The 26350-nt window shown below is 44.2% G+C and overlaps 1 protein-coding gene across 1 annotated transcript in view; it reads right to left on the bottom strand.

Moving 5' to 3' along the window:
* Positions 1–26350, bottom strand: part of LOC130117276 (citron Rho-interacting kinase) — an 86538-nt gene that overhangs the window by 18807 nt on the left and 41381 nt on the right. Inside the window, exons 8-16 of the mRNA XM_056285486.1 lie at positions 10136–10261; positions 9894–9989; positions 9565–9681; positions 9275–9384; positions 8804–8978; positions 7173–7370; positions 7011–7064; positions 3277–3474; positions 295–488 (exon numbers count right to left, since the gene is read on the bottom strand). Coding sequence (XP_056141461.1) covers positions 295–488; positions 3277–3474; positions 7011–7064; positions 7173–7370; positions 8804–8978; positions 9275–9384; positions 9565–9681; positions 9894–9989; positions 10136–10261 — 1268 coding nt within the window. The remainder of the gene's footprint in view (positions 1–294; positions 489–3276; positions 3475–7010; positions 7065–7172; positions 7371–8803; positions 8979–9274; positions 9385–9564; positions 9682–9893; positions 9990–10135; positions 10262–26350) is intronic.

Genomic DNA, 26350 nt, shown 5'->3' with positions numbered 1-26350 from the left:
GTGGATGAGATGATAGTGTCCATATTCTATTTAAAAGAATGAGTCATACATCCAAAACTTTGTCAGTGCAGGTGCATGAGAACAAAACTTCATTGTTTTTATGTTTTTGTCCAACCAGACCTTTGCCAAAGTTAAGCGCAGTTGGACCGAAATGAGAGTGCGCAGGAGTGTGTGTGTGTGTGTGTGTGTGTGTGTGTGTGTGTGTGTGTGTGTGTGTGTGTGTGTGTGTGTGTGTGTGTGTGTGTGTGTGTGTGTGTGTGTGTGAGCTTATGAGCAAGTGTGTGAACTTATCACCTATTTTGTTTCTCAGAGTCCAGCAGTCTCTGGACCTCCCTGGCCCTCCTTTCAGCCTGGTTCTTCTCCTCCTCTAGGTCTGCCCTCCATGCCTCCCACTGTCTCTCCTTCTCCAGAAGCTCATCATTCAGGGTCTCCAGCTCCAGGACCTGCTCCTCCAGCATGGTGCACGTGGTCTTCAGTGTTTCAATGTTCTGCCAGACGCATACAGTAGACGGAGAAGGATTTAGACGAGGACTCGCTTGATCTTGCCTTGACAACTACGCCAAGGACATGCAACGACTGTTCATAACCACAGAGCAACGGCCGTTCATAACCACACCGCAACGACCATTCATAACCACTGTTGATAAAAAGCGCATAATCACTGTTTTTGAAATCTTGTGGCATTCACCCGTTTTCTCCTATTTTGGACACGTTTGCTCTTTGGGTATGATCAAAATCAAGTTGCAATGCAGACACAAATACTCGCACACAGCCCTCCTGCTACTGCTCAACGACGACTTCCAAAGTAAGAGAGGTTATTGGTGTACCTTATGTAACGATTAGTTTTAATATTGAAGAACATGAAAAAATAGAGCCCCACATGAATATAAATATAATAGGCCTACACATAAATATTAATATAGAGCAAAGTTATCTAATACAGACATAACTCCTGCACGCTGTTCTCTTGTATAACTGGAACTGGTGAGACTGGATCAATATTTCTGTCAGTTCTGACAGCAGCGCCTAGATTTCTGAACCAATTAAATTCTTTTTTTTTTTGGATCCTCTTCACATTTGCATGTCTCAATATAAAGTGGCAAATATACAAGTGGCATTCAACATTCAGGGCATCTGGGTAGTGTAGCGGTCTCTTCTGTTGCCCACCAACACGGGGATCGCCAGTTCAAATCCCCGTGTTACCTCCAGCTTGGTCGGGCGTCCCTACAGACACAGTTGGCCGTATCTGCGGATGGGAAGCCGGATGTGGGAATGTGTCCTGGTCGCTGCACCAGCGCCTCCTCTGGTCGGTCGGTCGGGGCGCCTGTTTGGGGGAGGGGGAACTGGGGGGAAGAGCGTGATCCTCCCACATGTTACGTCCCCCTGGCGAAACTCCTCACTGGCAGGTGAAAAGTAGTGGCTGGTGACTCCACATGTATCGGAGGAGGCATGTGGTAGTCTGCAGCCCTCCCCAGATCGGCAGAGGGGGTGGAGCAGTGACCGGGATGGCTTGGAAGAGTGGGATAATTGACCGGATACAATTGGGAAGGAAAAGGGGGGAAAAAATCAACAACAAAAAAAACCATTCAGGGCAACATACTATGTGTTTGTAGTGTAGTCTTGAATCTGAGGTTGATTTCTGACGCGCTTCTTATAAAAACAAGTTTAGGAGAACTGTTATTGCATAAGGCCCATTGTTTCTCCTCTGCTTTCATTCAGAAGACTTATTTAAGTCAAGGACTCGCAATTTTTTCAAAACCATGCATTCACCCAGGGATCATAAAGCACCAGCCAAAAATAAACAACACTGCCGTCCTCAAATTTCCAGTCAGACCAAGCGAAACACTGAGATTGCAATTCCTAGCTTCTTCCACAAGAGTAATAAAATATCAGGGCCTTTTTATTTACATTACATGTTTGGCCATGGCAGGTTTTTATCGACATTAGTCATCAGCCTTACAGGAAGTGCTCTATTTCATGTCTAACAACATGCTGCTTTAGACAAAGTGTTGGGGAGACAAATATAGCTTGTGCTGTGGCAATGCCACGGCCCTCTGAAGTCCACGCTTCCACAGCTGACACGACCCGGGAGTGATGGGGATGACACATCCCACCCACACACCACCCCATCCCTCGTCTATGACTTCCATCACTGGTTACACAACCAGCAGGACGGAGAGACGGAGGGAACGCAGCTGAACACCCACACACGCATCCTCCCACGGGGGCAGCAGCACGCACATCACACGGCCTCCTCTTTCTAGCTCTCGCTAAACAGCCCCATCCAGTACACAAAACACTGGAACATTCCAAGGCTTTCTGCTGCCTGACTACCATTTCACTCTTTTTGTGCATGCGTGCGTGTGTGCGTGCGTGCGTGCGTGCGTGTGTGAGAGAAAGAGAAACAGTGTGTATGGGGGGGTAGTATGGGTTACCTCACCTGTATAGTTAGTTAAGAATTGATCTATGTGATTGAAAAAAACAGATGTGTGTGTGTGTGTGTGTGTGTGTGCGTGCGTGCGTGCGTGCGTGCGTGCGTGCGTGTGTGAGAGAAAGAGAAACAGTGTGTATGGGGGGGTAGTATGGGTTACCTCACCTGTATAGTTAGTTAAGAATTGATCTATGTGATTGAAAAAAACAGATGTGTGTGTGTGTGTGTGTGTGCGAGAGAAAGAGAGTGTGTGTAGTGTGTGTATTGGGGGGGTAGTATGTAGTATGGGTTACCCCACCTGTAAAGTTAGTTCAGAATTAATATATGTGATTGAAAAACAAGTGTGTGTGTGTGTGTGTGTGTGTGTGTGTGTGTGTGTGTGTGTGTGTGTGTGTGAGAGACTCAAACAACGCACACACACACACACACACACACACACACACACACATGATAATAGAGCAGATTACAGGCATAAAACACTTGCTGGCACTTAACCACAGGTTTTTCATATTTACGAAGCTATTAGTTTTTGCCCCTCTGTACCCGGCACAGAATAAACCCACCGTCCTGTTTCTAACTCTACTGCAAGCTAAGATATTCTTAGCAACATAGAAACTCGCAGATTCTTCCTCTATTTTAGGTACCCTCAGAAACTTCCGCCTTTTCTACATTAAAAATACAATGTTATGTCCTTTATGCTTTTCACGCAGATCATCCTGACAACGTACCATAAAAATGTTGAACATTAACCAAAACAACATGGTAATTACAAAACAAAAACAAAAACGGGGAGCATGAGCCTAAAGCTTATTGAATGGATAATGGGATGGACTGGGACCAGACACCTGTTTCTGGTTGTTGAGGTGCATCTCACGGTCAGCCACCTCGCGGCGCAGCTGGTCCACATCCTGGCTGAGCTGCATGCGGTCCTCGCTCTCATCGGTGGCCTCGTCCAGCTGCTTTGACAGGTAGAAGTTCTGGCGGTTCAGCTCAGCGTTCTCCTGGGTCAGCGTGGTCAGCTGCTCCTCCAGATCTGTGATGACCTGCACACAGTCAGGAGGACAACTCAGGCTTCCACATACCCAGATAGGAGGTGAAAGCAATAATTCCACCTTTCTTTATCTTTCAATCTATGTCCTTAGTCACGAATGGGAGAGGTAGATGAGGCGGGGGGGAGGTTAGTTCAAGTTAGGACGACTAGGTTACGGTTAATGCTAATACAAAACACTGTAAAGGCACACAAGATATTTCGTACACTCACTGTCCATTTTACAGTAGCTACTTCACCATAATAATAACTACTGTAAAATGGACTTTAAGCACACACACTCCCCCCCACCCCCACACACATATATCTTCATGTTCATCCAGATAAGAGTAGGTTTTGTGTAGATAATTATTAACTGAAATAATGACCTTTTCTGTCCTTTTTCTGTCTGTTTATTTATTTTCCACTGTTGTTTATCATCAATTTCTACTTTTATTCATTTATTTATTCATCATTTTAATATTTGTGCCGTGTCTTCTAAGGTTTTGGTGTGCTTTGGTCCTGTGAGGCACTTTGTGGCTATGCTTAGAAGAGTGCTACATGAATAAATAAAGTCGAGTAGAGCTCACCTTCTACATTCTTTGAATAGTAATGGGGTTCTTCATTTGCTGCATTGTTATTTATGTGGGGTGGGGAAACAAACATTCGACCTGATACCCCGCACCACACTAGTGTAAAATCTAGTCCTGTTGCATCACCAAGTGGTTATTGATATCTAGGTTAGTGATATAACATTGTCATCCCTTTGTAATGAAGCTACTCGTCTCCAGCAGGCCGTGCTCGCGTCTCCAGCGAGGGCCAAGCAACGAGCCAGCTAATCAATTCATCAGCTCACCTCTCCTCTCGTAATCAGATGAGACTACTGAGCACACCGTGTGGAAATGAGGGACGGAGGCTGATGAGCCTGGCAGTTAAGAGCCCCTTATTTTTAGCTCTCGTGGGAGCCCGTGCACCATGCAGCAAGGAGGGGAAGAGGCAAAGCTTTTAAGTCTGTAAATTAGCTGTCTCTTCTCCGCCGAGCTAGTGACGCCGCTCCCCGGAGGCAGAGGTCTGACAGCCGCATCTAAATACTTAAAGGAAAAGGAGAGGAAATTGACGGGCAGATGGATGAAGTGGTGATTTGGCGCCAATCCACGTCTCCTGTACTTGTTTGTCATTTCAATAATGTACGGAGTGACTTGCATGCCCCGATTAAATCATGTCTGAAGATTCAAAAACCGCATCACCAGTCAAAGCAACATCCATAATGCTATCTGTAAACATGGGGGGCAGGGAGTAATTAAACGCATGGGTAAACAGGCAGTAATTATGTGGTCATTCTAACTGGCGTAACACTTGTAGAGAGAGAGTGCAAAAGAATGGAAAAAAACACCCGCTGTTGCGATGAAATAGACTGATCAGATGAGTGTCTGAAAACAATGACCCCCTGTTGATTTCATCTGGCAGGAGGACCCAAGCATCGATTTGAGGGGGGATGTAAGGAATGCCATCCCCCATTACACAAAATAATAATAATAATCGTCATCATCATTACATTTATATAGTGCTTTTCTAGACACCCAAAGCGCTTCAAAATGAAGAGGGGAACTCATTTCATCCACCACCAATGTGTAGCACCCACCTGGGTGATGCAGGGCAGCCATTTTGCACCAGAATGCTCACCACACATCAGCTTGAGATGGAGAGGGAGGAATCATTGAGCCAATTACATGGGGGGATGATTAAGTGGCCAGATGGAGAGAGCCAGGTTGCGAATTTTGTCAGGATACCAGGGAACCCCCTACTCTTTGCGATAAGTGCCATGGGATCTTTAATGACCACAGTGAGTCAGATCCTCGGATTAACGTTTCATCTGAAGGACGGCATCTCCTACAGTGCACTGGGATTTGATATTTGTTGTTTTTATTAGGACCAGAGGGAAGACTGCCCCCTACTGCCCCACCAATACCGCTTCCAGCAACAACTCATTTTCCCAGGAGGTCTCCCATCCAAGTACTAGCCAAGCCCATACCTGCTTAGCTTCCATCATTAGGCAGAGCCAGGGTACATGTTAGTATGACTGCCGGCCATTGTAAAATGGTAAAAACCAATCCTATGTAAAACTGCCATCCCCTTTGTGCTAATAGGGATATGTGATAGATCTTATCTCCAGGAATTTTAGTACATGTAAAGAAATCTATTATTGGTACTTAAATTGTATCTGTGTTAGAGATTTGCAGATTTGTAGACTTGCCCTTGGCTGCAGCAGGACTTGTCTCCACCACCAAATCCAACAATGAGATGATATGTGTACCTGCCATTCCCTGGACTGATTTGGGGATGCATGCTTTTCATTGGTTCATGCATTGAATAATTAATTAATAAACAATGCATATCATAGTAAAATGAATTCTTTAACACAGTCAAAAGTAAACTGAGAAATACACCGTGTTACAATATAAACATAAGGGGAATCTAATCACAAAACTAAACCATGTGACCAGACATGTTTTTTTTTCTTAATTCTCAAAAAGTTTTTAATATGTTTGGCGTAAGAAAATCTTCCATGGTTAAGAATATGTAGGCCTATGGCTGCAGTTTAAAAGGTGATTGTTTTTTGTTTTTGAAGTCCCTCTGCGCACCACCAGGATGGTCATGCCAACCACCCCCTCGAAATTATTTTTACAAACCAACCCCTGAGCAGACCTATGGTGAGAGTTTAACTGGGTGAAAATGGATGGAGCTGAGGTGTTCTGTGTGTGTGTAGAAGGTAACATCTATCTGAAGTTCAAGGCTAGTTTCCCAATGTTTTGTACACTGTGTGCGCAGCCTGTTTGAAATTCAGCAACACCGTCCTCTGCTGCCATCAGCGCCATGAAGTCAAAATGACCTTTTTACATATTTGTTTCTCAGAACTGTGTGGTGCGTGGCTAGCCAGTGTTAGTGAGGTTTATTCAGAGGCAATGCATGTGGAACAAACAGTTCCAGACATAAAAATAGAGAGGCTGTAAAAGCTCAGTTTGCCGCTGAACTTTGCTGTGATTGCCTGAACAGTGGCCGGATGAATCTATGGAGGATGCTTGCTGAACAGCTTGTGAGTGGGAGCTTCTCAAAAGTAGGGCAAAGGGATAAAGAGAGACCATTATGCATTAACCAGAATGGTCCCGGTGGTTATCCAATCTATATGATTTCAAAGGTGCTTGAATCCCTCAAAACATAATAACTTCATTATTGCTAACAAAGGGACATGGAAAATGTAATCAGTGGGATCAAGTTTTCCATAACAAAAAAAAGGAAAAATGGGAACGTGAAGAGAAAGGGACAGTGATTTCAAAGCCATAGAGTTATTTGAGGATTGATTAAAAGTAGAAAAGACACATTTGTAAGTGAGGACAGTCTATTTTTTCTAATGTAGAGAAGCACAGAGGTTGAAACAGTTTACACATCATCGGTCATATCTGATGATTTCACCGGGATTTGAATCAATGCAGATTGACTGGTCTCCTTTTGGAACGGAGGTAAGGGAAGGAAGAGAAAGAGCACACTGCCTACCGCACAGCTGTCTCTTAAGGCATCAAACTTGCGTTGTATCTCCTCTCGGTGGGCCTACAAGATAAGACACACAGACAGAAGAAGGACAGGTTACAAAACATTGAAGGGGACGACAACAGCACCAGAGAAGTAGATCCATTGTTCCTCCACTATCTCTCTCACACGGAGCACTGTGATCTCCTCCTCAGCCTCGGCGGTGGTCTCCTCCAGCTCCGTCTTGGCCTGTTGCAGCTGGCTCTCCAGGGCATGGCGGGCGGCCTGCAGGCCACTGATCTGGGACTCCCGCTCCTGCAGCGACAGCGTCAGCTCGGTCACCTGCTGCTTGATCTCCAACTTCTGTTCTTCGTGCTCCAGGCCGATCTTCATGGAAATGGAGATAGAAAAGGGGGTCAGCAGGAGTCGGGGAGGAGGTAAGTCACCAGCCAGTGCAAGAGGCAGGAGAGAGCGAGGGGACATTACACATTACACACCTGAGCCTGTTTCTATTGTCATGTTCTTACCCATAATATCAGAACTTGTTTTTGAATTTTTTTTTTGGACGGGGGGTTACTTTGCACACATTCCCATCTACGTGCCCTGCCCAGTTTCACATTCTATACAGTTAAATATACTCACATCTGGATTGTTCAAACCTAGTCTGCTACTGTTAGCCACTGAGCAGTTCTTTGCTGAGTGGCAATTAATGCAAGATGCTGAGGGAAAAGACAGCATTTCGCTTTCATTTTTCTTCAGTCTTTGTTCAGCCTCGCAAGGCCAGCCCACATATATTACTTTGCTCATTGAGGTCTGGCGAGGCTAGCCAATCATTTGTATTGTGGGTGTCATCAATGGGCATAGACCAAAATTACTTTGCAGGCAACTGGATCGGCCTTTAATCAGTCAAACCCCATGAGCAGAACCAGAGCCCACATTTCCACATGCACTGGTCGATGAGGGAGTCAGCCCTATGTTCCCTCAGCCCTGTGGGTTAGCCATTGAATAGGTTAGCTATCAGTTAAGGTTAGGGTAAGGTAATGAAAATGAAAAATGAAATGTAATAAAAGCCACCTTATTCAACATTGTATTCTTTCAATTAATTTGTTCTCTGCATTGAATCCATCCTATTGTATAGGAGCAGTGGGCAGCTGCAGCGGCCAGGGACCAACTCCAGTTCTTTTTTCTATTGCCTGAGTAAGCATTGGTTAAGCGTTGGGTTAAGGTAAGGGTTAGATAGAGGTTCAGGTTAAGTCAGGTTAAGGTAGGTTAGGTTAACTTTTAGTAAGTTCAATGAAATAGGGTCAAGGAAACATACTATGCTCCCGTCGGCGAGTACTAAACACAATTAGCTAGCAGGTCAGTTGACATAGCTAGTGGTATTTATTGTGTTTGAGAAGGCCTTCGGTGTATTTTTTTAGTGAGGTTATCAACTCCAGCTCTGATAAAACTAACTCTACAGCAGCATCGATGTTAACTTCTCCTAGCAGAGGCATTGTTTTGTTTTTTAATAAAAAGAGGGTTGTGTGTTGTCATCATTATCGAAACCACTCACTGTAGTTAACTAACTGGTCCTGCTTCCAGTTAGTTAACTAACTAACTATTCAGTCAAATTCCTTGCATAGTGAAAACTGGTCTCACAAGGTTTAAGTTGGCTTTGTGAAGCTTACCTTAGTTTTTCCTGGGGTTCAAACCAGTGACCCTCCGGCCACAAGGCTGTTCTCTTTAACTGAGTCTATCCTCTCCAGACACAGTCTCATTTTATTCATACTCTCAGACCTCTTACTCCATCCCTCCCTATGTCTCCCTCCCCTCCTCACCTCTCTGAGCCTGGTTTCCAGCTCCAGCACACGGCTCTTGTTGCTCTGTTCTTGCTGGCTCAATTTCTCCAGATGCTCCTCTAGTTTGGCATTTTGGGCCTCCAGCTTCCCAGCCTGGGACTCCAGGTAAAACTTCTGTTGACGCAGCTCCGAGATCATTTCCTCCTGAGCTTTCCTACCGAGACCACACCCACCAACCCCCCCCCCCGCACGCACGCACACACACACACACACACACACACACACACACACACACACAAACACACAATCAACAAGAGGCAATATAAACTCACAGTAGTACATACAGCATCTCTCTCATAAAAAATAAGAAGCTCAGTGTTGGATTGCATCTTGTTTTTTTACAATGTCTGAAGTGGTTATAGCATTCATCAAGATTCATCTGGCCAATCTATTTCTTGGATAGAGCAGTGTGTTCCCAATGTTTTGTGCTCTTCTAGTGACACTACTTACATGTTCTTCTGTGTGTAGATACTGCTGTTGGCTGCCAGCTTGTTAGCCTCAGACAGTTCAGAAATCCTCTGCTCCAGACTGTTCATCTTGGAGTCCATTGCGTTGATGGTCTGGAGAGGGAGTTAGGAACGATACAAACGGTTCTTTAAAATCAAACATCAACAGGTCTTCAAAAGGCCTTTATTTTGCGAGATTAATTTGTATTTGGCAATGGCCTAGGAACAGATTGTTCCAAATTAGAAATTTGTATCAGTGTGATGAATGTGAAAATAGGCTGGTCCAGCTCCTACCGCCTTCTGCTCACTGATGACGCTGCACTTCTCCCGCACCTCCTCCTCATACTTGCTCTGACTGGACTCCAGCATCTCCTTATCAGCCATGTCTGCCTTCATCTGGGCCTCCAGCACCTGCTCAGTTCCACACAGCCCATAAAGGCACAACCGGGCCATCACATTTAAGGGCAAAGAATGATGTCAAGACAACGCAAACCTTTTCTGTGCACATAAAACTTACCACCACACAATACCGGCCAACACATCACAAGTTTCAATACACCCTATAAATGCATCAAAATTACGCAGGTTTTAGAAGTATATGTGTCTGACTTCTAAAACCAAACCTTGATCTTATCTTCATATAGCTTCTCCTTCTGTTCCAGGTGTGTTTCCATACGCTGGGCTGTGGCTTGAGTCTCTCGCATATTCTCCTCCAGCTCCTACACAAATAAACGTAAAACAAACTTCATTCCAGACTGACAAATTCATTGTCACAACATTAAAACAAATTATCACAGATGATAAGGTACCTCAGAACTTAAGATCTTTGTTAACAAAATAAAAATAATAAATCAGATCTAGATACCAATATCTTATCTGCCATGTGCTGGACCTGCTGGGTCTTGCTCTGGATGTCTTCCTTCAGTTTTGTCTCCCGGCGCTCCACAATCTCAAGTCTCTTCACTTGATTTTCCAGAGTCTTCCTGCCATCCTACACACACGCAATTGCAGGCACGCCACACATTCGCACACACGTGCATATGGAGACACACAAACATACACATGTGCACGTGCGCGCGCACACACACACACACACACACACACACACACACACACACGCAAACACATACATGCAGTGCTGTTGATTGTTTTATGGTATATGTCCGCAAGAACACATTATTCTAATTAAACGATTGGTAATCCTGGACAGTGCAATTGGCAGATTGCAGAATATTATACATTCACCAGCGGCACCAATTAGACTTGAAATCTGCTCTCCAGGCAGGAATGGTTGATTGTGCAGTAGCTAGAGGGTGTCTGACACCTGGAGAGGGACACTAATAGGCTGTTCAAGAGACAGAACCCACTGGCATCCGGGTGGCGTGTCGGTCTATTCTGTTGCCTGCGAGCACAGGGATCACTGGTTTGAATCCCCGTGTTGCCTCCGGCTTGGTTGGGCAACCCTACGGACACAATTGGCCGTGTCTGTGGGTGGGAAGCCAGATGTGGATATGTGTCCTGGTTGTTGCACTAGCACCTCCTCTGGTCGGTCGGGGCGCCTGTTTGGGGGGGAGGGGGAACTGGGGGAAATAGCGTGATCCTCCCATGTGCCATTCCCCCTGGTGAAACTCCTCACGGTCAGGTGAAAAGAAGCAGCTGGCGACTCCACATGTATCGGAGGAGGCATGTGGTAGTCTGCAGCCCTCCCTGGATCAGCAGAGGGGGTGGAGCAGCGACCAGGAGGACTTGGAAGAATGAGATTATTGGCCGGCTACAATTGGGGAGAAAAGGGGGGGGGTCCAAAAAAAAAAGACAGAACCCCCACAAAGCTGCTTGATCAGACTCTGTCTCTCCCTCCACCCTGAAGCACTGTGGCAATCAGCTGTCTCTGGTGTTCACAGACATTTTTAACACCTTACTGGAGACATGCCATGTACCATCCTGCTTCAAGACCTCCACCATCATCCCTGTCCCAAAAGACCAAGGACCATAGGATTTAATGACAACAGACCCGTTGCCCTGACCTCGGTGGTAATGGAGTATTTTGAGTGCCTTGTTCTGTCCCACCTTAAAACTATCACTGACCCACGCCTGGACTCCCTGCAGTTTGCCTACAGAGCCAACAGGTCTGTGGACGATGCAGTAAACATAGTGTTCCACTTCATCCTCCAGGACCTGAACTCTGCAGGAACCTACACCAGGATCCTGTTTGTTGATTTCAGCTCCGCCTTCAATACCATTATCCCAGATCTGCCACAGGACAATCTCTCCCGGCTGCACGTCTGTCCCAACCTGCAGGTGGATCACATGAAGCTGGGGAAATCTGTCTCTGACTCCCAGACCATTAGCATCAGTTCCTCTCAAGGCTGTGTCCTTTCCCCTCTACTCTTCTCCCTGTATATGAACAGCTTCACCTCCAGTCACCAGTCAGTCAAGCTCTTGAAGTTTGCTGACAAAACCACCCTTATTGGGTTCATCTCTGGTGGGGATGAGTTTGCCTACAGGTGGGAGATTGACCATCTGGTGTCCTGGTGCAGCCAAAACAACTTGGAGCTCAATGCTCTAAAGACTGTTAAGATGGTTGTGGACTTCAGAAAGTATCCAGCCCCACCCACCCTCATCACCCACCCTCAGTCGACACCGTGAAATCCCTCTGCTTCCTGGGCACCATCATCACTCAGGACCTCAAGTGGGTGTTGACCATCAGCTCCCTCACTAAGAAGGCACAGCAGAGGATGTACTTCCTGTGGCAGCTGAAAAAGTTAAAACTGCCAGAGCCAATGATGGTACACTTTTACACTGCCATCATTGAGTTCATCCTCACCTTCACCATCACTATCTGGTATGCTGCTGCCACTGCCAAGGGCAAACTGCAGTGTATCATTTGCTCTGCTGAGAGGTTTATTTTTATTATTTTTTTAATTTTATTACTTCATTGAGCCCCATGGGGAAATTCTTCCTCTGCATTTAACCATCCTAGCTGTGTAGCTAGGAGCAGTGGGCAGCTGCTGTGCAGCGCCTGGGGACTAACTCCAGTTCATCTTGCCATGCCTTGGTCAGGGGCACAGACAGGAGTACTAACCCTAACATGCATGTCTTTTTGATGGTGGGGGAAACCGGAGCACCTGGAGAAAACCCACGCAGACATAGGGAGAACATGCAAACTCCACACAGAAAGGACCTGGGATGACCCCCCAAGGTTGGATGACCCCCCAAGGTTGGACAACCCCGGGATTTGAACCTAGGACCTTCTTGCTGTGAGGCAACAGTGCTAACCCCTGCGCCACCGTGCCGCCCAGAGGTTGATTGGCTACAACCTGCTTTCCCTCCATGACCTGTATGCCTACAGGACACTGAGGCAAGCAGGAAAGATCATGGCTGACCCTTCCCACTCAGGCAATGGTCTCTTCAAAACACCCCCCCTCTGGCAAAAGGCTAAGGTGTATACAAACCAGAACCTTGCAGCACAAGTACAGCTTCTTCCCTACAGCATTAAGGAAGTATGTTGTATGTTCTTGTACTTAGCAATAAATATGATTCTGAATATGGTTGGCTTGTTAGTGATACACCTCTGCCATGTTTCTGCCTCATTATTCCAAATTCCTGATAGATGGTTTCCGAGAGTATATTTGCATCTATATATGAAAGGTCTGTTTGAAAGTGGTCATACACATTTTCTTGCTGCTGACCCCATTGTCTCAGAAACTGTCCAAGGTTATTAACAAATTAATGCAAGCCTCTGATGCCATTTGTCATATTAGGGGCACTCACAATAACAGTCATTGAAATGCCAGACGAAAATAAACATTCATATATCATACAAATAGATTGGCTGTATTCTGAAAGATAGATTTACCGGTAACCCAAACAAGCCTATGTTAGTCATTATGCAATGACATATACTAATAACATTAATTAATTATTAAGATTAAGGTTATAAGATATATAATGTATAACATTAAGGATTAAGATATCAATTAATTTTAATAATCTTAATGCAATGGCATATAAAACATGTATGTATGCACACACAGCGTATCTTTAATCCCAAATGTTATGAACAACCTATTTTGATGGAAAAACTGCACTGGCAATTGCTTGTTTCAAAAGGAAAAATAAAACAACTGCGCATTAAATCTCTATAAGTTCTGCCCATTGAAGCTGTTCAGCAGGCCACACAGAGTTTGGCTCCCTGATATTTCATTTAAAAATGTTTTTTCCATAATTGGATTTATAAAATATTCCATGGTAACTTAAAGTACAATTTATTCAAATGCTCACAATTACAGAGTAGCAAAAGAAAGTCTTGTGTCAGTATGAGAGGGGCAAATTACTTGCCTAGAAGGCAGTGGAATAATAGACCATCATTGCATAAAATGTCACTCCAAAGATAGGGATTTTTTTTTCCTGTTCCTTTTCTGAGTGTTTAGGGAGCATGAAGTGCGTCTTAAATTTATCTGGCCTGCAGGTAAACCGTCTGCAAAAACAGGAATACAATTTGTATTAGATCAAGTCACCACTGAAGAATGGGGATAACTAGAGAACCAATTAGCAAATGTCAGTGATAGGCAAATTAGCATATCAACAACAATAACGTTCATGACAAAAGGTATTTCTTTGCAGGAATAAGATAAGGGGGTTATACTGTGAATAATTTGTATAAACAATGCAATGCAATACAAAATCAAACATTGCACAAAACCACATACTGTAGACTTCATATATGAGTCTTGGAGTGAGATTGTTGGGGAGCTGACACTTGTCCTTTCAATAAACAACATTTAATTCAATGAAACAAAGGTTCCCCTATCTTGGTGCATGGTTTTTAACCTTTACCTACAACCATGTCCTTTTTTTTTTTAACCTGAAAATGTCAAGGTGCCTCAGCTATTTTTCTCAAGACTGTCAAGTTTCACCTCATGTTGTAGACCAGTGGTCACCAACTGGCGGACTCTGGTCCAAATCCGGTCCGCGAGAGGCTTCCATCCGGACCGCGAAGCCTTTTGACATGATCAAAAAAAAGATAGGCCTATTTTTTTTACATTTTGTTTGTCATGAAAGAGACATTTTAACAGGCATAACGAGGCCAGTTTAGTAGAACCATATGGGTCCTACGACTATGGGTTGCTACCATAGGTTGATTGTTGTGTGTGCTTTGGTCCGGTAGCAGAAGCGAGTCAGACCGAGGTACACTGGCAGGTGTAACTTTTAATGATTGAAAAAAAGATGGCATCATCAAAAAACTAGGAAAGTTGACAGTGAAAATCAAGTCGTCCGAGATGACTGGACAGAAAAGTACGCATTTATTCTTCCTGCAGCGAGCTCTCCGAGGCCGGTGTGCCTCATTTGCTCAGTCTGTTGCAGCTGTCAAAAGTGGAAATATTAAACGCCATTACGAAGCTAGACAGAGACTTCGAAGAGACTTATCCGCAGCAGTCCGAGGTAAGGACGCAGAAAATAAATGAGCTCAAAGCCCAGCATGAGTGATCTACACGGTCCTCTCTCATTCCCTCACTGCACAACAGGGAGCACGCGAGTGTTCGCTGAGAATACAGTGGATTTTAGGACAACATACAAAGGCCTTTACAGACGGCGAAATAGACCCTTTTACAGCCTACGTAATCAAAAGTAGGCGCGCGCATCTAGGCAACGGAAGTGAAATGCTACCCCCAAGTCTCCCATTCATTCACGGATTTAGACGAGGAAGAGATTACAAAGTTTATTCAGAAGTATAACCAGCATCAAAATGTCCGGTTGTTGTGTGTTTGGCTGTGCGAATCGCTACTCTACCAACAGCGGACTGAAGTTTTACCGCATTCCGACGGGATCGCGGCCATTTCAGAGCAACCGGAGGCGCCTGTGGTTGCAAGCCTCTGCCCTCCCCATCCTAACATAGAGCTCAACTTTAAATAAAATTGCTGCTGCATGGCTGCAGCATGACCCAAGTCTGAAATTTGAAAAAGACAGAATAAAACTGTTGAGATATGACACCAGTGTATTTGTATGACTATGTGTTACTGTGTACTATTATTTTGTTTACGACTTTGTTTGTCCACAAGTGGGCGGTGTTGCGCTTGCATGCGCGGATTGATTACGTCACTGAGACGCTGTTCATTTTCCTTCTCCCAAAACGACCGAATACACGGAGCCTGCATTTTTCCCTCCAGCAGAAGTTCGGTAGTCAGTACGATTCTTTATAACGGTTTAATAATCCACTTCATCTGCGCAGAGATAGACATAAAGTATTAGTCTAGTCTTCTAACATTTTATGGGCCCAGATAACGTTGGATTATTTAGTAGTTTGATAAAAGAAGTACACGAAGTGTGATAACCTCGGATGGCGGGATGCGCGCAGGTTAGCACGGAGTAGCAAGTTAGCAAGTGTGAAGCTAGTTAGCATCGAGAGAGGCTATCGGGAAGCTAACGGAACGCTAAGCTAAGCTAACGCTACCTAGGGAGATGGAGCGAAAGAAGAGCAGGTGGCCCACATTCAACGGACAGGCCGATGAGTATGAACTGTGGGAAGAGCGAATGCTCTGTTGCATGCATGGTGTGGGGCTGAAAACCACCATTCTTACCGAGCCCGTGGGACCTTTGACAGTGGAAGAGCAGGCCCTAGACGAGGAGCGGAACGCGGACGCCTACTGCGCATTGGCGCCTTTATTGGACAACACAAGCTTGGGACTGATCTTCAGAGAAACGAAGGACAAAGGTAGAAAGAGTCTACGGGTGTTGCGGGAACATTACATTGGTAAGGGCAGACCCCGGATTGTCACTCTGTATGTAACATTGACTGGGCTAAAGAAAGCTGATAATGAGACGATAACCGAATACATTATCCGAGCTGAACAAATCATTACGGCTCTCAAAGGGGCGGGAGAAGCGCCGAGTGAGGGACTAATGATGGCCATGGTGATGAGGGGGTTAACTGAGAGATATAATCCATTCACTCTAATGGTGACACATGGCGACAGTGAGTTGACATTGGGACAATTTAAGGCCAAATTGAGAAACTTTGAGGCGGCAGAAGATGTAGCTAATGCTACAGCATCGGACGAGACGTCCGAGAGGGTGATGAAGGCCCACGCAGCGCCTAAGAAAAAGCCAGTGAAACGCTGTGAGGGAGATGATGAACAAACGGTGTGCTGGCGATGCGGTGACAAAGGCCATCGGAAAACGGACTGTTCACGCAGCGTGTGGTGCAGCTTCTGCCGGGTCAAGGGTCACACGGACAAAGTGTGCAAGAAGAAGGACCGCGCTGATGGAGCCAGGTGTGCACGCGAGCAAGGTGGCGGCGGCGGTGGTGGTCACGGAGCAGGTCAAGGTCAGGGACCGGGGAATACTGCGGAAGAAGAGAACTACATCTTCAGAGTGCAGGCTGGAGACCAGCTCAGCAAGACCAGGACGACGGCAACAGTTCAAACGAGGATTGATTGTGGACTGTGGGGCTTCTTCCCACATAGTCAATGATAAGAAGAAGTTCAAGAGCTTTGACAGCTCGTTCGAGCCAGAGAAACACTGCATGGAGCCGGCGGACGGTAAGCGCACCTTTGGTGTGGTGCAGGGCAGGGGAGATGCTACGGTATGTCTGCTCGACAGTGAGGGGCGACGGTGTAGAGTGACACTGCGGAACGCACTATATATTCCATCGTACCCCCAAGAGCTCTTCTCTGTGAAGTCTGCGACAGCACACGGAGCCAGTGTGTTCTTCGAAGAGGGCAGAGATGCCCTGATGTCACCGGATGGTACCAGGTTTGACATTTTTGTACAGGGGAAAATGTACTATTTGCAAACTGAATGTGTTGTTGAAAAGTGCCATGTGAGCCATGATATAGAAACTTGGCATGAGATAATGGGCCACTGCAACTATGACGATATCATAAAGCTACAGGATATCACTGATGGTATGCATATAAAGGGTAAAGTGTGTAAACCTGACAAAGAGTGTGCAGTATGCATAGAAGGGAAGTTTACCCAAAACAGGAACAGGAAATCTACAGACAAAGCCAAGACACCACTGGAGTTGGTAAACACTGATTTAGCCGGTCCTGTGGCAAACGAGTCCATTAATGGTTTCAGGTACATGCAATCATTTACAGATGTGTGCACAGGGGCTGTGTGTGTTTATTTCTTAAAAACAAAGAGTGACACAGTGCAAGCGACCGAGAAATTTCTGGCAGATGTAGCTCCCTATGGGACAGTGAAATGCATAAGGTCAGATAATGGAACTGAGTTTACAGGCAAGGAGTTTCAAACCCTGTTGAGACGGAACAAAATAAGACAAGAGACGTCCTGCCCGTACTCTCCCCATCAAAATGGCGTTGCAGAGAGAGAAGGACGCACACTATTCGAGATGGCAAGGTGTATGCTAGTAGATAGTGGTCTACCAAAGAGCCTCTGGCATTATGCTGTACAGGAGGCAGCCCACACCAGAAACAGATGCTTCAACAAGCACACAGGCACTATGCCAAACACGGCAATGACAGGAAAAAAGTGCAACATGGCTAGAATGCAAAAGTTCGGGACAGAATGCTATGCTTACCAGCAGGACAAGGGAAAGTTAGATTCTAGATGTGAGAGGGGGCGTTTTGTAGGACACGACAAGAACAGCCCGACCTACCTAGTCTACTACCCTGACCAAGAGAAAGTACAGAAACACAGACTAGTTAAATTTGTACACAAGGCAACTAGTGAAAATGAGACTCAGACACCAGGTCTGCACCCAGAAGACTGGGTAAGAGAGAGAAAGTCTGTTGAGACAGCTGCAACTCAGCCCAGAGTACAGAAAAATGTACAGACTGACGATACACAGTCAGCACCCGAGGATGATGACGAGGAGCACCCAAGGGTGACATCAAAAGCCTCAGCCAATGGGAGGTACCCCCAAAGGGAACGCAACCCTCTGAGATACCTGATTGACTATAGTCAGGGCGACAGTGATGACAGCTCACTCACTACTATAGATTATGCATACAGGGCAGTGTGCGGTGTCCCTCTGACCTTTAAAGAGGCCATGGAATCGCCAGAATCAGAAAAGTGGTCCAGGGCAATGGACGAGGAAATGGAGTCTCTAAGAGACAACAAAACATTCACCCTTACGAAATTGCCAGAGGGCAAGAAAACAGTGGGAGGAAGGTGGGTGTATTCGATAAAGACAGATATAGACGGACACGACAAGTACAAGGCTAGATTTGTAGCAAAGGGATATAGCGAGAGAGCTGGGGTGGATTATGGGGAGACATTTTCGCCGACAGCCAACCTAACAAGTGTTCAAGTGCTTCTACAGAAGGCGGCTCAATATGACTTGATTTTACACCAGATGGATGTAAAGACGGCCTATCTTCATGCCCCCATAGACTATGACATATACATAGAACAACCTGAGGGTTATATTGAGAAGGGAGAAAAACTAGTGTGTAAACTAGAGAAGTCAATCTACGGCCTCAAGCAGTCTGGCCGCAATTGGAACTTACTGTTACACGAGTGTTTGACAGGTGATGGTTTTACACAAAACCAATCAGACCATTGTGTGTACTCCAAGGAGTCAAAGGAAAGGATGTCATTGGTGTATTGCCCTACAGATGAAATGGTTGCAGATGTAATGATGAAGCCCGCATCCAAGGTAAAACTGAAGACATTTGCTAAGGCAATGTTTGGTGTGTGAAATGTGAGTGGTATGGGTTATACCAAGTTTCTTTTCATTTGTTCTATGAATATGAAAAGGTATACAGTAAGCACATGATTCATAAGTGGGAGTGTTGAGATATGACACCAGTGTATTTGTATGACTATGTGTTACTGTGTACTATTATTTTGTTTACGACTTTGTTTGTCCACAAGTGGGCGGTGTTGCGCTTGCATGCGCGGATTGATTACGTCACTGAGACGCTGTTCATTTTTCTTCTTCTCCCAAAACGACCGAATAAACGGAGCCTGCATTTTTCCCTCCAGCAGAAGTTCGGTAGTCAGTACGATTCTTTATAACGGTTTAATAATCCACTTCATCTGCGCAGAGATAGACATAAAGTATTAGTCTAGTCTTCTAACAAAAACATATTGACTTATCCAATATGTTTTAATTTGATGACCAGGGCTTGCAATTAACACTTAATCTTAGTCAAAATTAGGCTGTGGCTGAGAAGACTAAATTCTACTACATAATTTTGCATTTTTCCACTGAAAATTACACATCCACAGCTGGAACTCTGAATCAACAAGACACTGTGTGTAGTTCATGATAATGTTAATTTCATGCCCCGTTTATCATGACTGCACATTTTGATGTGATGAGGGGAGAAAATGACAGTAAAATAGAAGCAGATTTCATGTTTGCACAACAACTAGGCCGATATCATTAACCCTGAGCAAACTAGAAAAGCAACAGGACAAAAAAAAATACTCACCCTGCCATGCAGGTACACTTGGCTGTGAGGACGTAGTTCTCGGGTTTGTTTGTGGTGACCCATACCTCGTACATAGCCGTCTCGTGTCCTTGTCTTTGAATTGGCAAGACTTCGGATTTCAGGACACAAAACTCAGAGTCTATGTCATGGTATTTTACATTTTGTACGTGACCATAGACAACATAGCTGTAAACATCCAGCGACTTGTATGCCCGCAACTTCTCTCTTGTGTATACGCTCGGTTTCTCCACCAATTTGTATATATTGTAACGTGCATGGATAAGAAGACACGCTGGCCGCTGGCTCGCGAGTCTGACCCTTTAGTCGAGCGGTTAGCGATGTCTACTGCGGTGCGGTCGATACGGGTTCGCTTCCCGGCCGCGGCAGTTCCTGTGGTTACGTTGTCCCCCGAATTCGCTACATTGGTGTCAGAAGTGGGATGGAGCGACCGTAAGGCCATCGGAAGCGTGTGCGCCCTGAGGCGTGAAGGAGCTGATATGCTTAAGCGCGGGGACGCGCTTCCCGAAGGAGGCGGGTAGTGTAACGTGCATGAATAAGAAGACACGCTGGCTCGCGGGTCTGACCTTTTAGTCGAGCGGTTAGCGATGTCTCCTGCGGTGAGGGCGATACGGGTTCGCTTCCCGGCCGCGGCAGTTCCTGTGGTTACGTTGTTCCCCGAATTCGCTACAATATACACTCACTGGCCACTTTATTAGGTACACCTTGCTAGTACCGGGTTGGACCCCCTTTTGCCTTCAAAACTGGCTTAATCCTTCGTGGCATAGATTCAACAAGGTACTGGAAACATTCCTCAAGAGAGTTTGGTCCATATTGACATGATAGCATCACGCAGTTGCTGCAGATTTGTCGGCTGCACATCCATGATGCGAATCTCCCAGTCCACCACATCCCAAAGGTGCTCTATTGGATTGAGATCTGGTGACTGTGGAGGCCATTTGAGTACAGTGAACTCATTGTCATGTTCAAGAAACCAGTCTGAGATGATTCGAGCTTTATGACATGGTGCGTTATCCTGCTGGAAGTAGCCATCAGAAGATGGGAACACTGTGGTCATAAAGGGATGGACATGGTCAGCAACAATACTCAGGTAGGCTGTGGCGTTGACACGATGCTCAATTGGTACTAAGGGGCCAAAAGTGTGCCAAGAAAATATCCCCCACACCATTACACCACCACCAGCAGCCTGAACCGTTGATACAAGGCAGGATGGATCCATGCTTTCATGTTGTTGACGCCAAATTCTGACCCTACCATCCGAATGTCGCAGCAGAAATCGAGACTCATCAGACCAGGCAACGTTTTTCCAATCTTCTATTGTCCAATTTTGGTGAGCCTGTGCGAATTGTAGCCTCAGTTTCCTGTTCTTAGCTGACAGGAGTGGCACCCGGTGTGGTCTTCTGCTGCTGTAGCCCATCTGCCTCAAGGTTCGACGTGTTGTGCGTTCAGAGATGCTCTTCTGCATACCTCGGTTGTAATGAGTGGTTATTTGAGTTACTGTTGCCTTTCTAGTATCAGCTCGAACCAGTCTGGCCATTCTCCTCTGACCTCTGGCATCAACAAGGCATTTTCGCCCACAGAACTGCCGCTGACTGGATATTTTCTCTTTTTCGGACCATTCTCTGTAAACCCTAGAGATGGTTGTGCGTGAAAATCCCAGTAGATCAGCAGTTTCTGAAATAGTCAGACCAGCCCGTGTGGCACCAACAACCATGCCACGTTCAAAGTCACTTAAATCACCTTTCTTCCCCATTCTGATGCTCGGTTTGAACTGCAGCAGATCGTCTTGACCATGTCTACATGCCTAAATGCATTGAGTTGCTGCCATGTGATTGGCTGATTAGAAATTTGCGTTAACGAGCAGTTGGACAGGTGTGCCTAATAAAGTGGCCGGTGAGTGTATATCTGGCCACTGGATATTAGGCCTCTTAGTAACGTCTTCCACCCACTCGGTAATACCACACGGATCTGGAAGTCGGTTGCCGTTCGCCAAAGTAAATTTATTCAGGTAACTTTCGCGATCTTTTGTCGTTAATCCCCTCGCATAGTTTGACAAACTAGCTAACTCCGCCATACTTCCGTTGCCTAAATGCGCGCGCATCCACACCTACGTCATCACTGTTTACAAACAGTAAAAGGGTCTATAGAAATCATTCCCCCAGTCGGTTCCCAGCTGACGGTTTGTTTGTCTGTTGCTCTGCTTGCTTTTAACTCTTTAATCTTTAACTTTTAACTTTGAAAACCAACAACTTAACCCCTTGGGGTATTTTATTTGATCATCGGCTCCTGCAGTGACTTGATCACACAGAAGCCTCCGATTCTGTAGCACTGGGACTGTATGTGGCTTGTTTCTAGCCTCTGGCTAAGCTAACCAAACAATTACGCCAACTTTGCCCTGTGAGGACTGTGTGCTACTAAAGAAAGCAAATAGAAAGATTGCTGACCTTGAAGAGGATTTTCGACAGCTTTCTGATGATCTCCATAAGAAAGACTCCCTTTTGACCTCCTTCATGGACGTGGATTCTGGGCAGTCTAAATGGATTGCCTCTCTGTGCAACCATCCAGGACACAGTTCTGTGGGAGCCCTCCACTTGTCGACGGCTTTCCTCCTGCTCGACACATAACACCAGTCATCCTGAGCCAAAGTGGTGGTTCGCGGCCGCAAGAGAGGCTCGGACAGGGCTGCCTCCCCCCTTGCTTAGACCTCTCCAACCACTACGCGACCCTGTCTGATGACATACTCCGACATGTCACAATCGGGGCCCTTCTGTGAAAATGGCACCTGCTGACGCTGCAGCTATCCAACTGGTGGCTAGCAGTGTTTAGGTGGCTCGCCATCCCACTGGGAAACCAAAATAACAGCCCTCATCCTGGGTAATGACCTCGGACCAGTCGGCGATTTCAACACAGTGTGGATCATGCACTCTCTTGCTATGAGAACCCACAGCCGACATCTCCTCATCCCCTTTTCTCCCCGGCCACATTAATAGTTGGGGATTCCATAATCAGGAACCTCAATTTTCTTAACACAGCCACTCACTGTTTCCCTGGAGCCACAGTCCCTGATATCCTCAATAAGCTCCCGGGGGTGATCCACTCACTCCCGTCCGCCACCAATCGAGTGATCGTTCATGTGGGGACAAACAATGCTGCTTGTCAGCAGTCTGAACTAACCAAAAAGGATTTTATTGACCTTTTCAACTGTTTAAGTACTTGTGGAAAATCCGTTTTATCTCAGGTCATATTCTGACACTGGCCCGTGAATCGGGGTGTTTCAGCAGAATCCTCAGCCTGCACATGTGGTTCATCTCTGCCTGCAGAGGTCATAATATGGGTTTTATTGACAATTTTAATGTGTTTTGGGATCATCTCGCCTTCTTCAGAACTGATGGAAGTCCACCCAAACAGGCTGGGTAGCTGGATGTCAGTGTAATGGAAAAATAAAAGCTTATACAAGTTCTGCTGTAACCTTGGTACTGAGACAAACAGAGCTACTTGTTTCTAGTTGGATGTCATGTACCGCTCACATGTTTTTGCATACGACTTATGTTTTACCTACAACTGACCCTTCCGCTACTGTTGGCGCGTCGTTGGTGCTGAGACAGTGGCTGCTTTCTCCATGTTTACCTTAGTCAAGAAGTGCTCTTCCCCACAACAAAGATGGCTGGTACGTGCCCTTCCCATGGCAGAAGGGGAAGTAACTTGCACCTGCAGATGGGGAGGCTGCTCCCTTTGTCTGGTGTCAGCAGAAAACCACATTCCATCCTGATATGCAAGTTGTTTGTCTGACCCTATAAAAAATCATGTATGTAGTGCTCTGGGCTAGAACATGACATTGATCCCGAGACCCACTTCTACCAGAACATTAACATTAATTGTGAGTATCATTCTGAAAACAAGTTCACTTCCAGCATGGAAATGGAGGGGTTTTTGGTGATTCATTTCAACAGTAGGAGTCTCTATAGTAACTTCTCCAAAATTAAAGATTACCTTCAATAGTTTCAGCAAAGGTTTAGTGTAATAGCAATTTCAGAGACTTGGCGAAGTGATAATAAACAACTGCAGGATGGATTAGAGGGCTATGAAATGTTTTGGCAAAACAGGGTCAATAAAGGGGAGGGGGAGTTGCCTTATTTGTGATGTCTGCTCTTAAATGTGGGGTTATTGGTAATATGACAGCTGCTGTTGACAATTTGATTGAATGTGTAACCATTGAAATTAAGGTGGAAAGATTCAAAAACATATTAATTAGTTGGCTCTATAGAACACCGGGGTCATGTATTGATCAATTTAATACAAAGATTTCTGAATTATACAAAAAATATAATGATAAAGTGATTTTTGTTTGTAGTGACTTTAACATTGTTTTGCTGAGATCTAATGATCATATGAAAACTACAGAATTTGTTAATATTATGTTTAGTTTGAGTTTATACCCGTTAATAGTAAAACCGAGCAAAATAACAAAGGAAAGTGCAACTTTGATTGACAATATTTTTACAAATGTAATTGATGGAAAGATAAAAAGTGGTCTATTAGTGACTGATGTAAGTGATCATTTGCCTGTCTTTACAGTGTTAGAAATTAACAAGCTAAAATTAGGAGCATATAGGCAGACTAACAATTTGATTAGAATAAAATCACCAGAGGCAATTATAGCTGTTAAGGTAGAACTTTTGAATCATGATTGGCAGAAAGTTTATGTAGAGGATACTAATGAATCATATGCATTTTTGGACACATTCTTGACAATTTATGACCCGCATTGTCCATTGAAAGAGTATAGACAAAATTCTAAAAAGACGGGAAAACCATGGTTCACAAAGGGGTTGGAAAAAGCTTGCAAAAAGAAAAATGGGCTCTATAGGGAATTTATTACACATCGAACAAAGGAAAAGGAGGACAAGTACAAAAAAATATAAAAACAGATTAACGTTTATTATGAGATCACAACAAAGACAATTATAATCAGCTGTTGCAATAGCATAAATATAATATTAAGGCTACCCGGAGTGTGCTTAATGACATGATTAAAATTGTAGTAAAAGGAATTTCCCTTCATAATTTGTAAAAGAAATTATAATTCAATTATTGAAAATATAGACGAAATTCTAAATGAGTTTAATGATTTTTTTGTTATCATAGGCCCAAATTTGGCAAAGGAAATTAACCTTCCTACAGATGAAGACAGTAATTTGGATTTTGTATTTGACAACAGAAAGTCAATGTTCCAGGGTGGAGTCTGTGAGAGTGATGTGGTAGAAGTGGTTAGAAAGTTTAAGAATAAAAAAATCTACTGATGGCTATCTGTACTATTGGTATGTCACTAATAAAAGAGGTTGACAGCCCTCAAACGACTTACTTATATATGTAATAAATCTTTTCTAACAGGTAATTTCCTGATAAAATGAAAATGACTAAGGTGGTTCCAATCTATAAAAATTGTGACAAATATATTGTATCAAATTAGACCTGTGTCTTTTCTACCTCAATTTTCTAAAATACTTAAAAAAATGTTTGTAAATATACTTGATGACTTTATTGACAAATATGAGTTATTGAGGGACCATCAATATGGGTTTAGGAGCAATCAATTGACATCTTTAGCAGTGACGGATTTTGTAGAAAATATAGCAACAGCAGTAGATAAGAAACAAAACAATGTAGGTGTTTTTATTGATTTATGTAAAGCATTTGACACGATCGATCATTCCTTACACTTGCAGAAATTGGAACACTATGGTATAAGAGATGTCACACAATGCTGGATAAGAAGTTATACACTGAATCACATCTAAGAAGAGTAACTTGTGGTGTTCCACAGGGTTCAGTATTGGGACCTAAGTTGTTAATACTTTATTTAAATGACATTTCTCTGGTATGTAATATGTTGAAATTTGTTACATTTGCTGATGATACATTTATTTGTTCTGGAGAGTACATGAAAGAATTGTTGAAAACAGATAGGGAATTGAGAATGTTAAAAAAATATTTTGATATCAATAAGTTATCACTAAATGAAAATAAAACAAAATGTATGGTGTTTGGTGGTTTTAGGATTAATTGTGAAATAAAACTGAAGTTAAGTGGAGTTGAAATTGAAAGAGTATTTGAAACAAAATTCTTGGGATTAATGTAGATCATAAACTCAGTTGGAAGCCACATATAGAATTTATTAAACAGAAATTATCTAAATATATTGCTATTCTTTACAAAACAAGGGATCTGCTGAATAGGAAATGTTTGTGTATATTGTATTGTTTATTGATAATGCCATATCTGTCATACTGTGTTGAGGTTTGGGGAAATGTTTGTAAAACAAATATAGACCCTATAATTAAACATCAGAAAAGAGCTATTAGAATAATAAATAAAGCTTGTTACTGTGAATCTACTAATCCATTATTTATATGGTCCTGCACCTTAACATTTCTTAGATATTGTGTATTTAAAACATTGGAAATACTTTTTCGAGCTAGAAGTAAAAGCCTTCCTGTTTGTATCCAACAACTTTTTAAATTAGTAGAAGAAAACTATAATTTAAGAGGGTTGTGTATTTTTGAAACATGTAACGTGAGAACCAATGTAAAATACAGATGTGTTTCAGTTTTGGGAGTCAAGCTATGGAATGGTCTTAATGATGAGTTGAAATTGTGTAG

This window comes from Lampris incognitus, chromosome 1 (genome assembly GCF_029633865.1).
Source record: "Lampris incognitus isolate fLamInc1 chromosome 1, fLamInc1.hap2, whole genome shotgun sequence".
In the NCBI taxonomy this organism is placed as follows: Eukaryota; Metazoa; Chordata; class Actinopteri; order Lampriformes; family Lampridae; genus Lampris; species Lampris incognitus.
The sequence above is the reverse complement of the archived record's forward strand: the minus strand, read 5'-3'. Positions and strand labels throughout refer to the sequence as shown.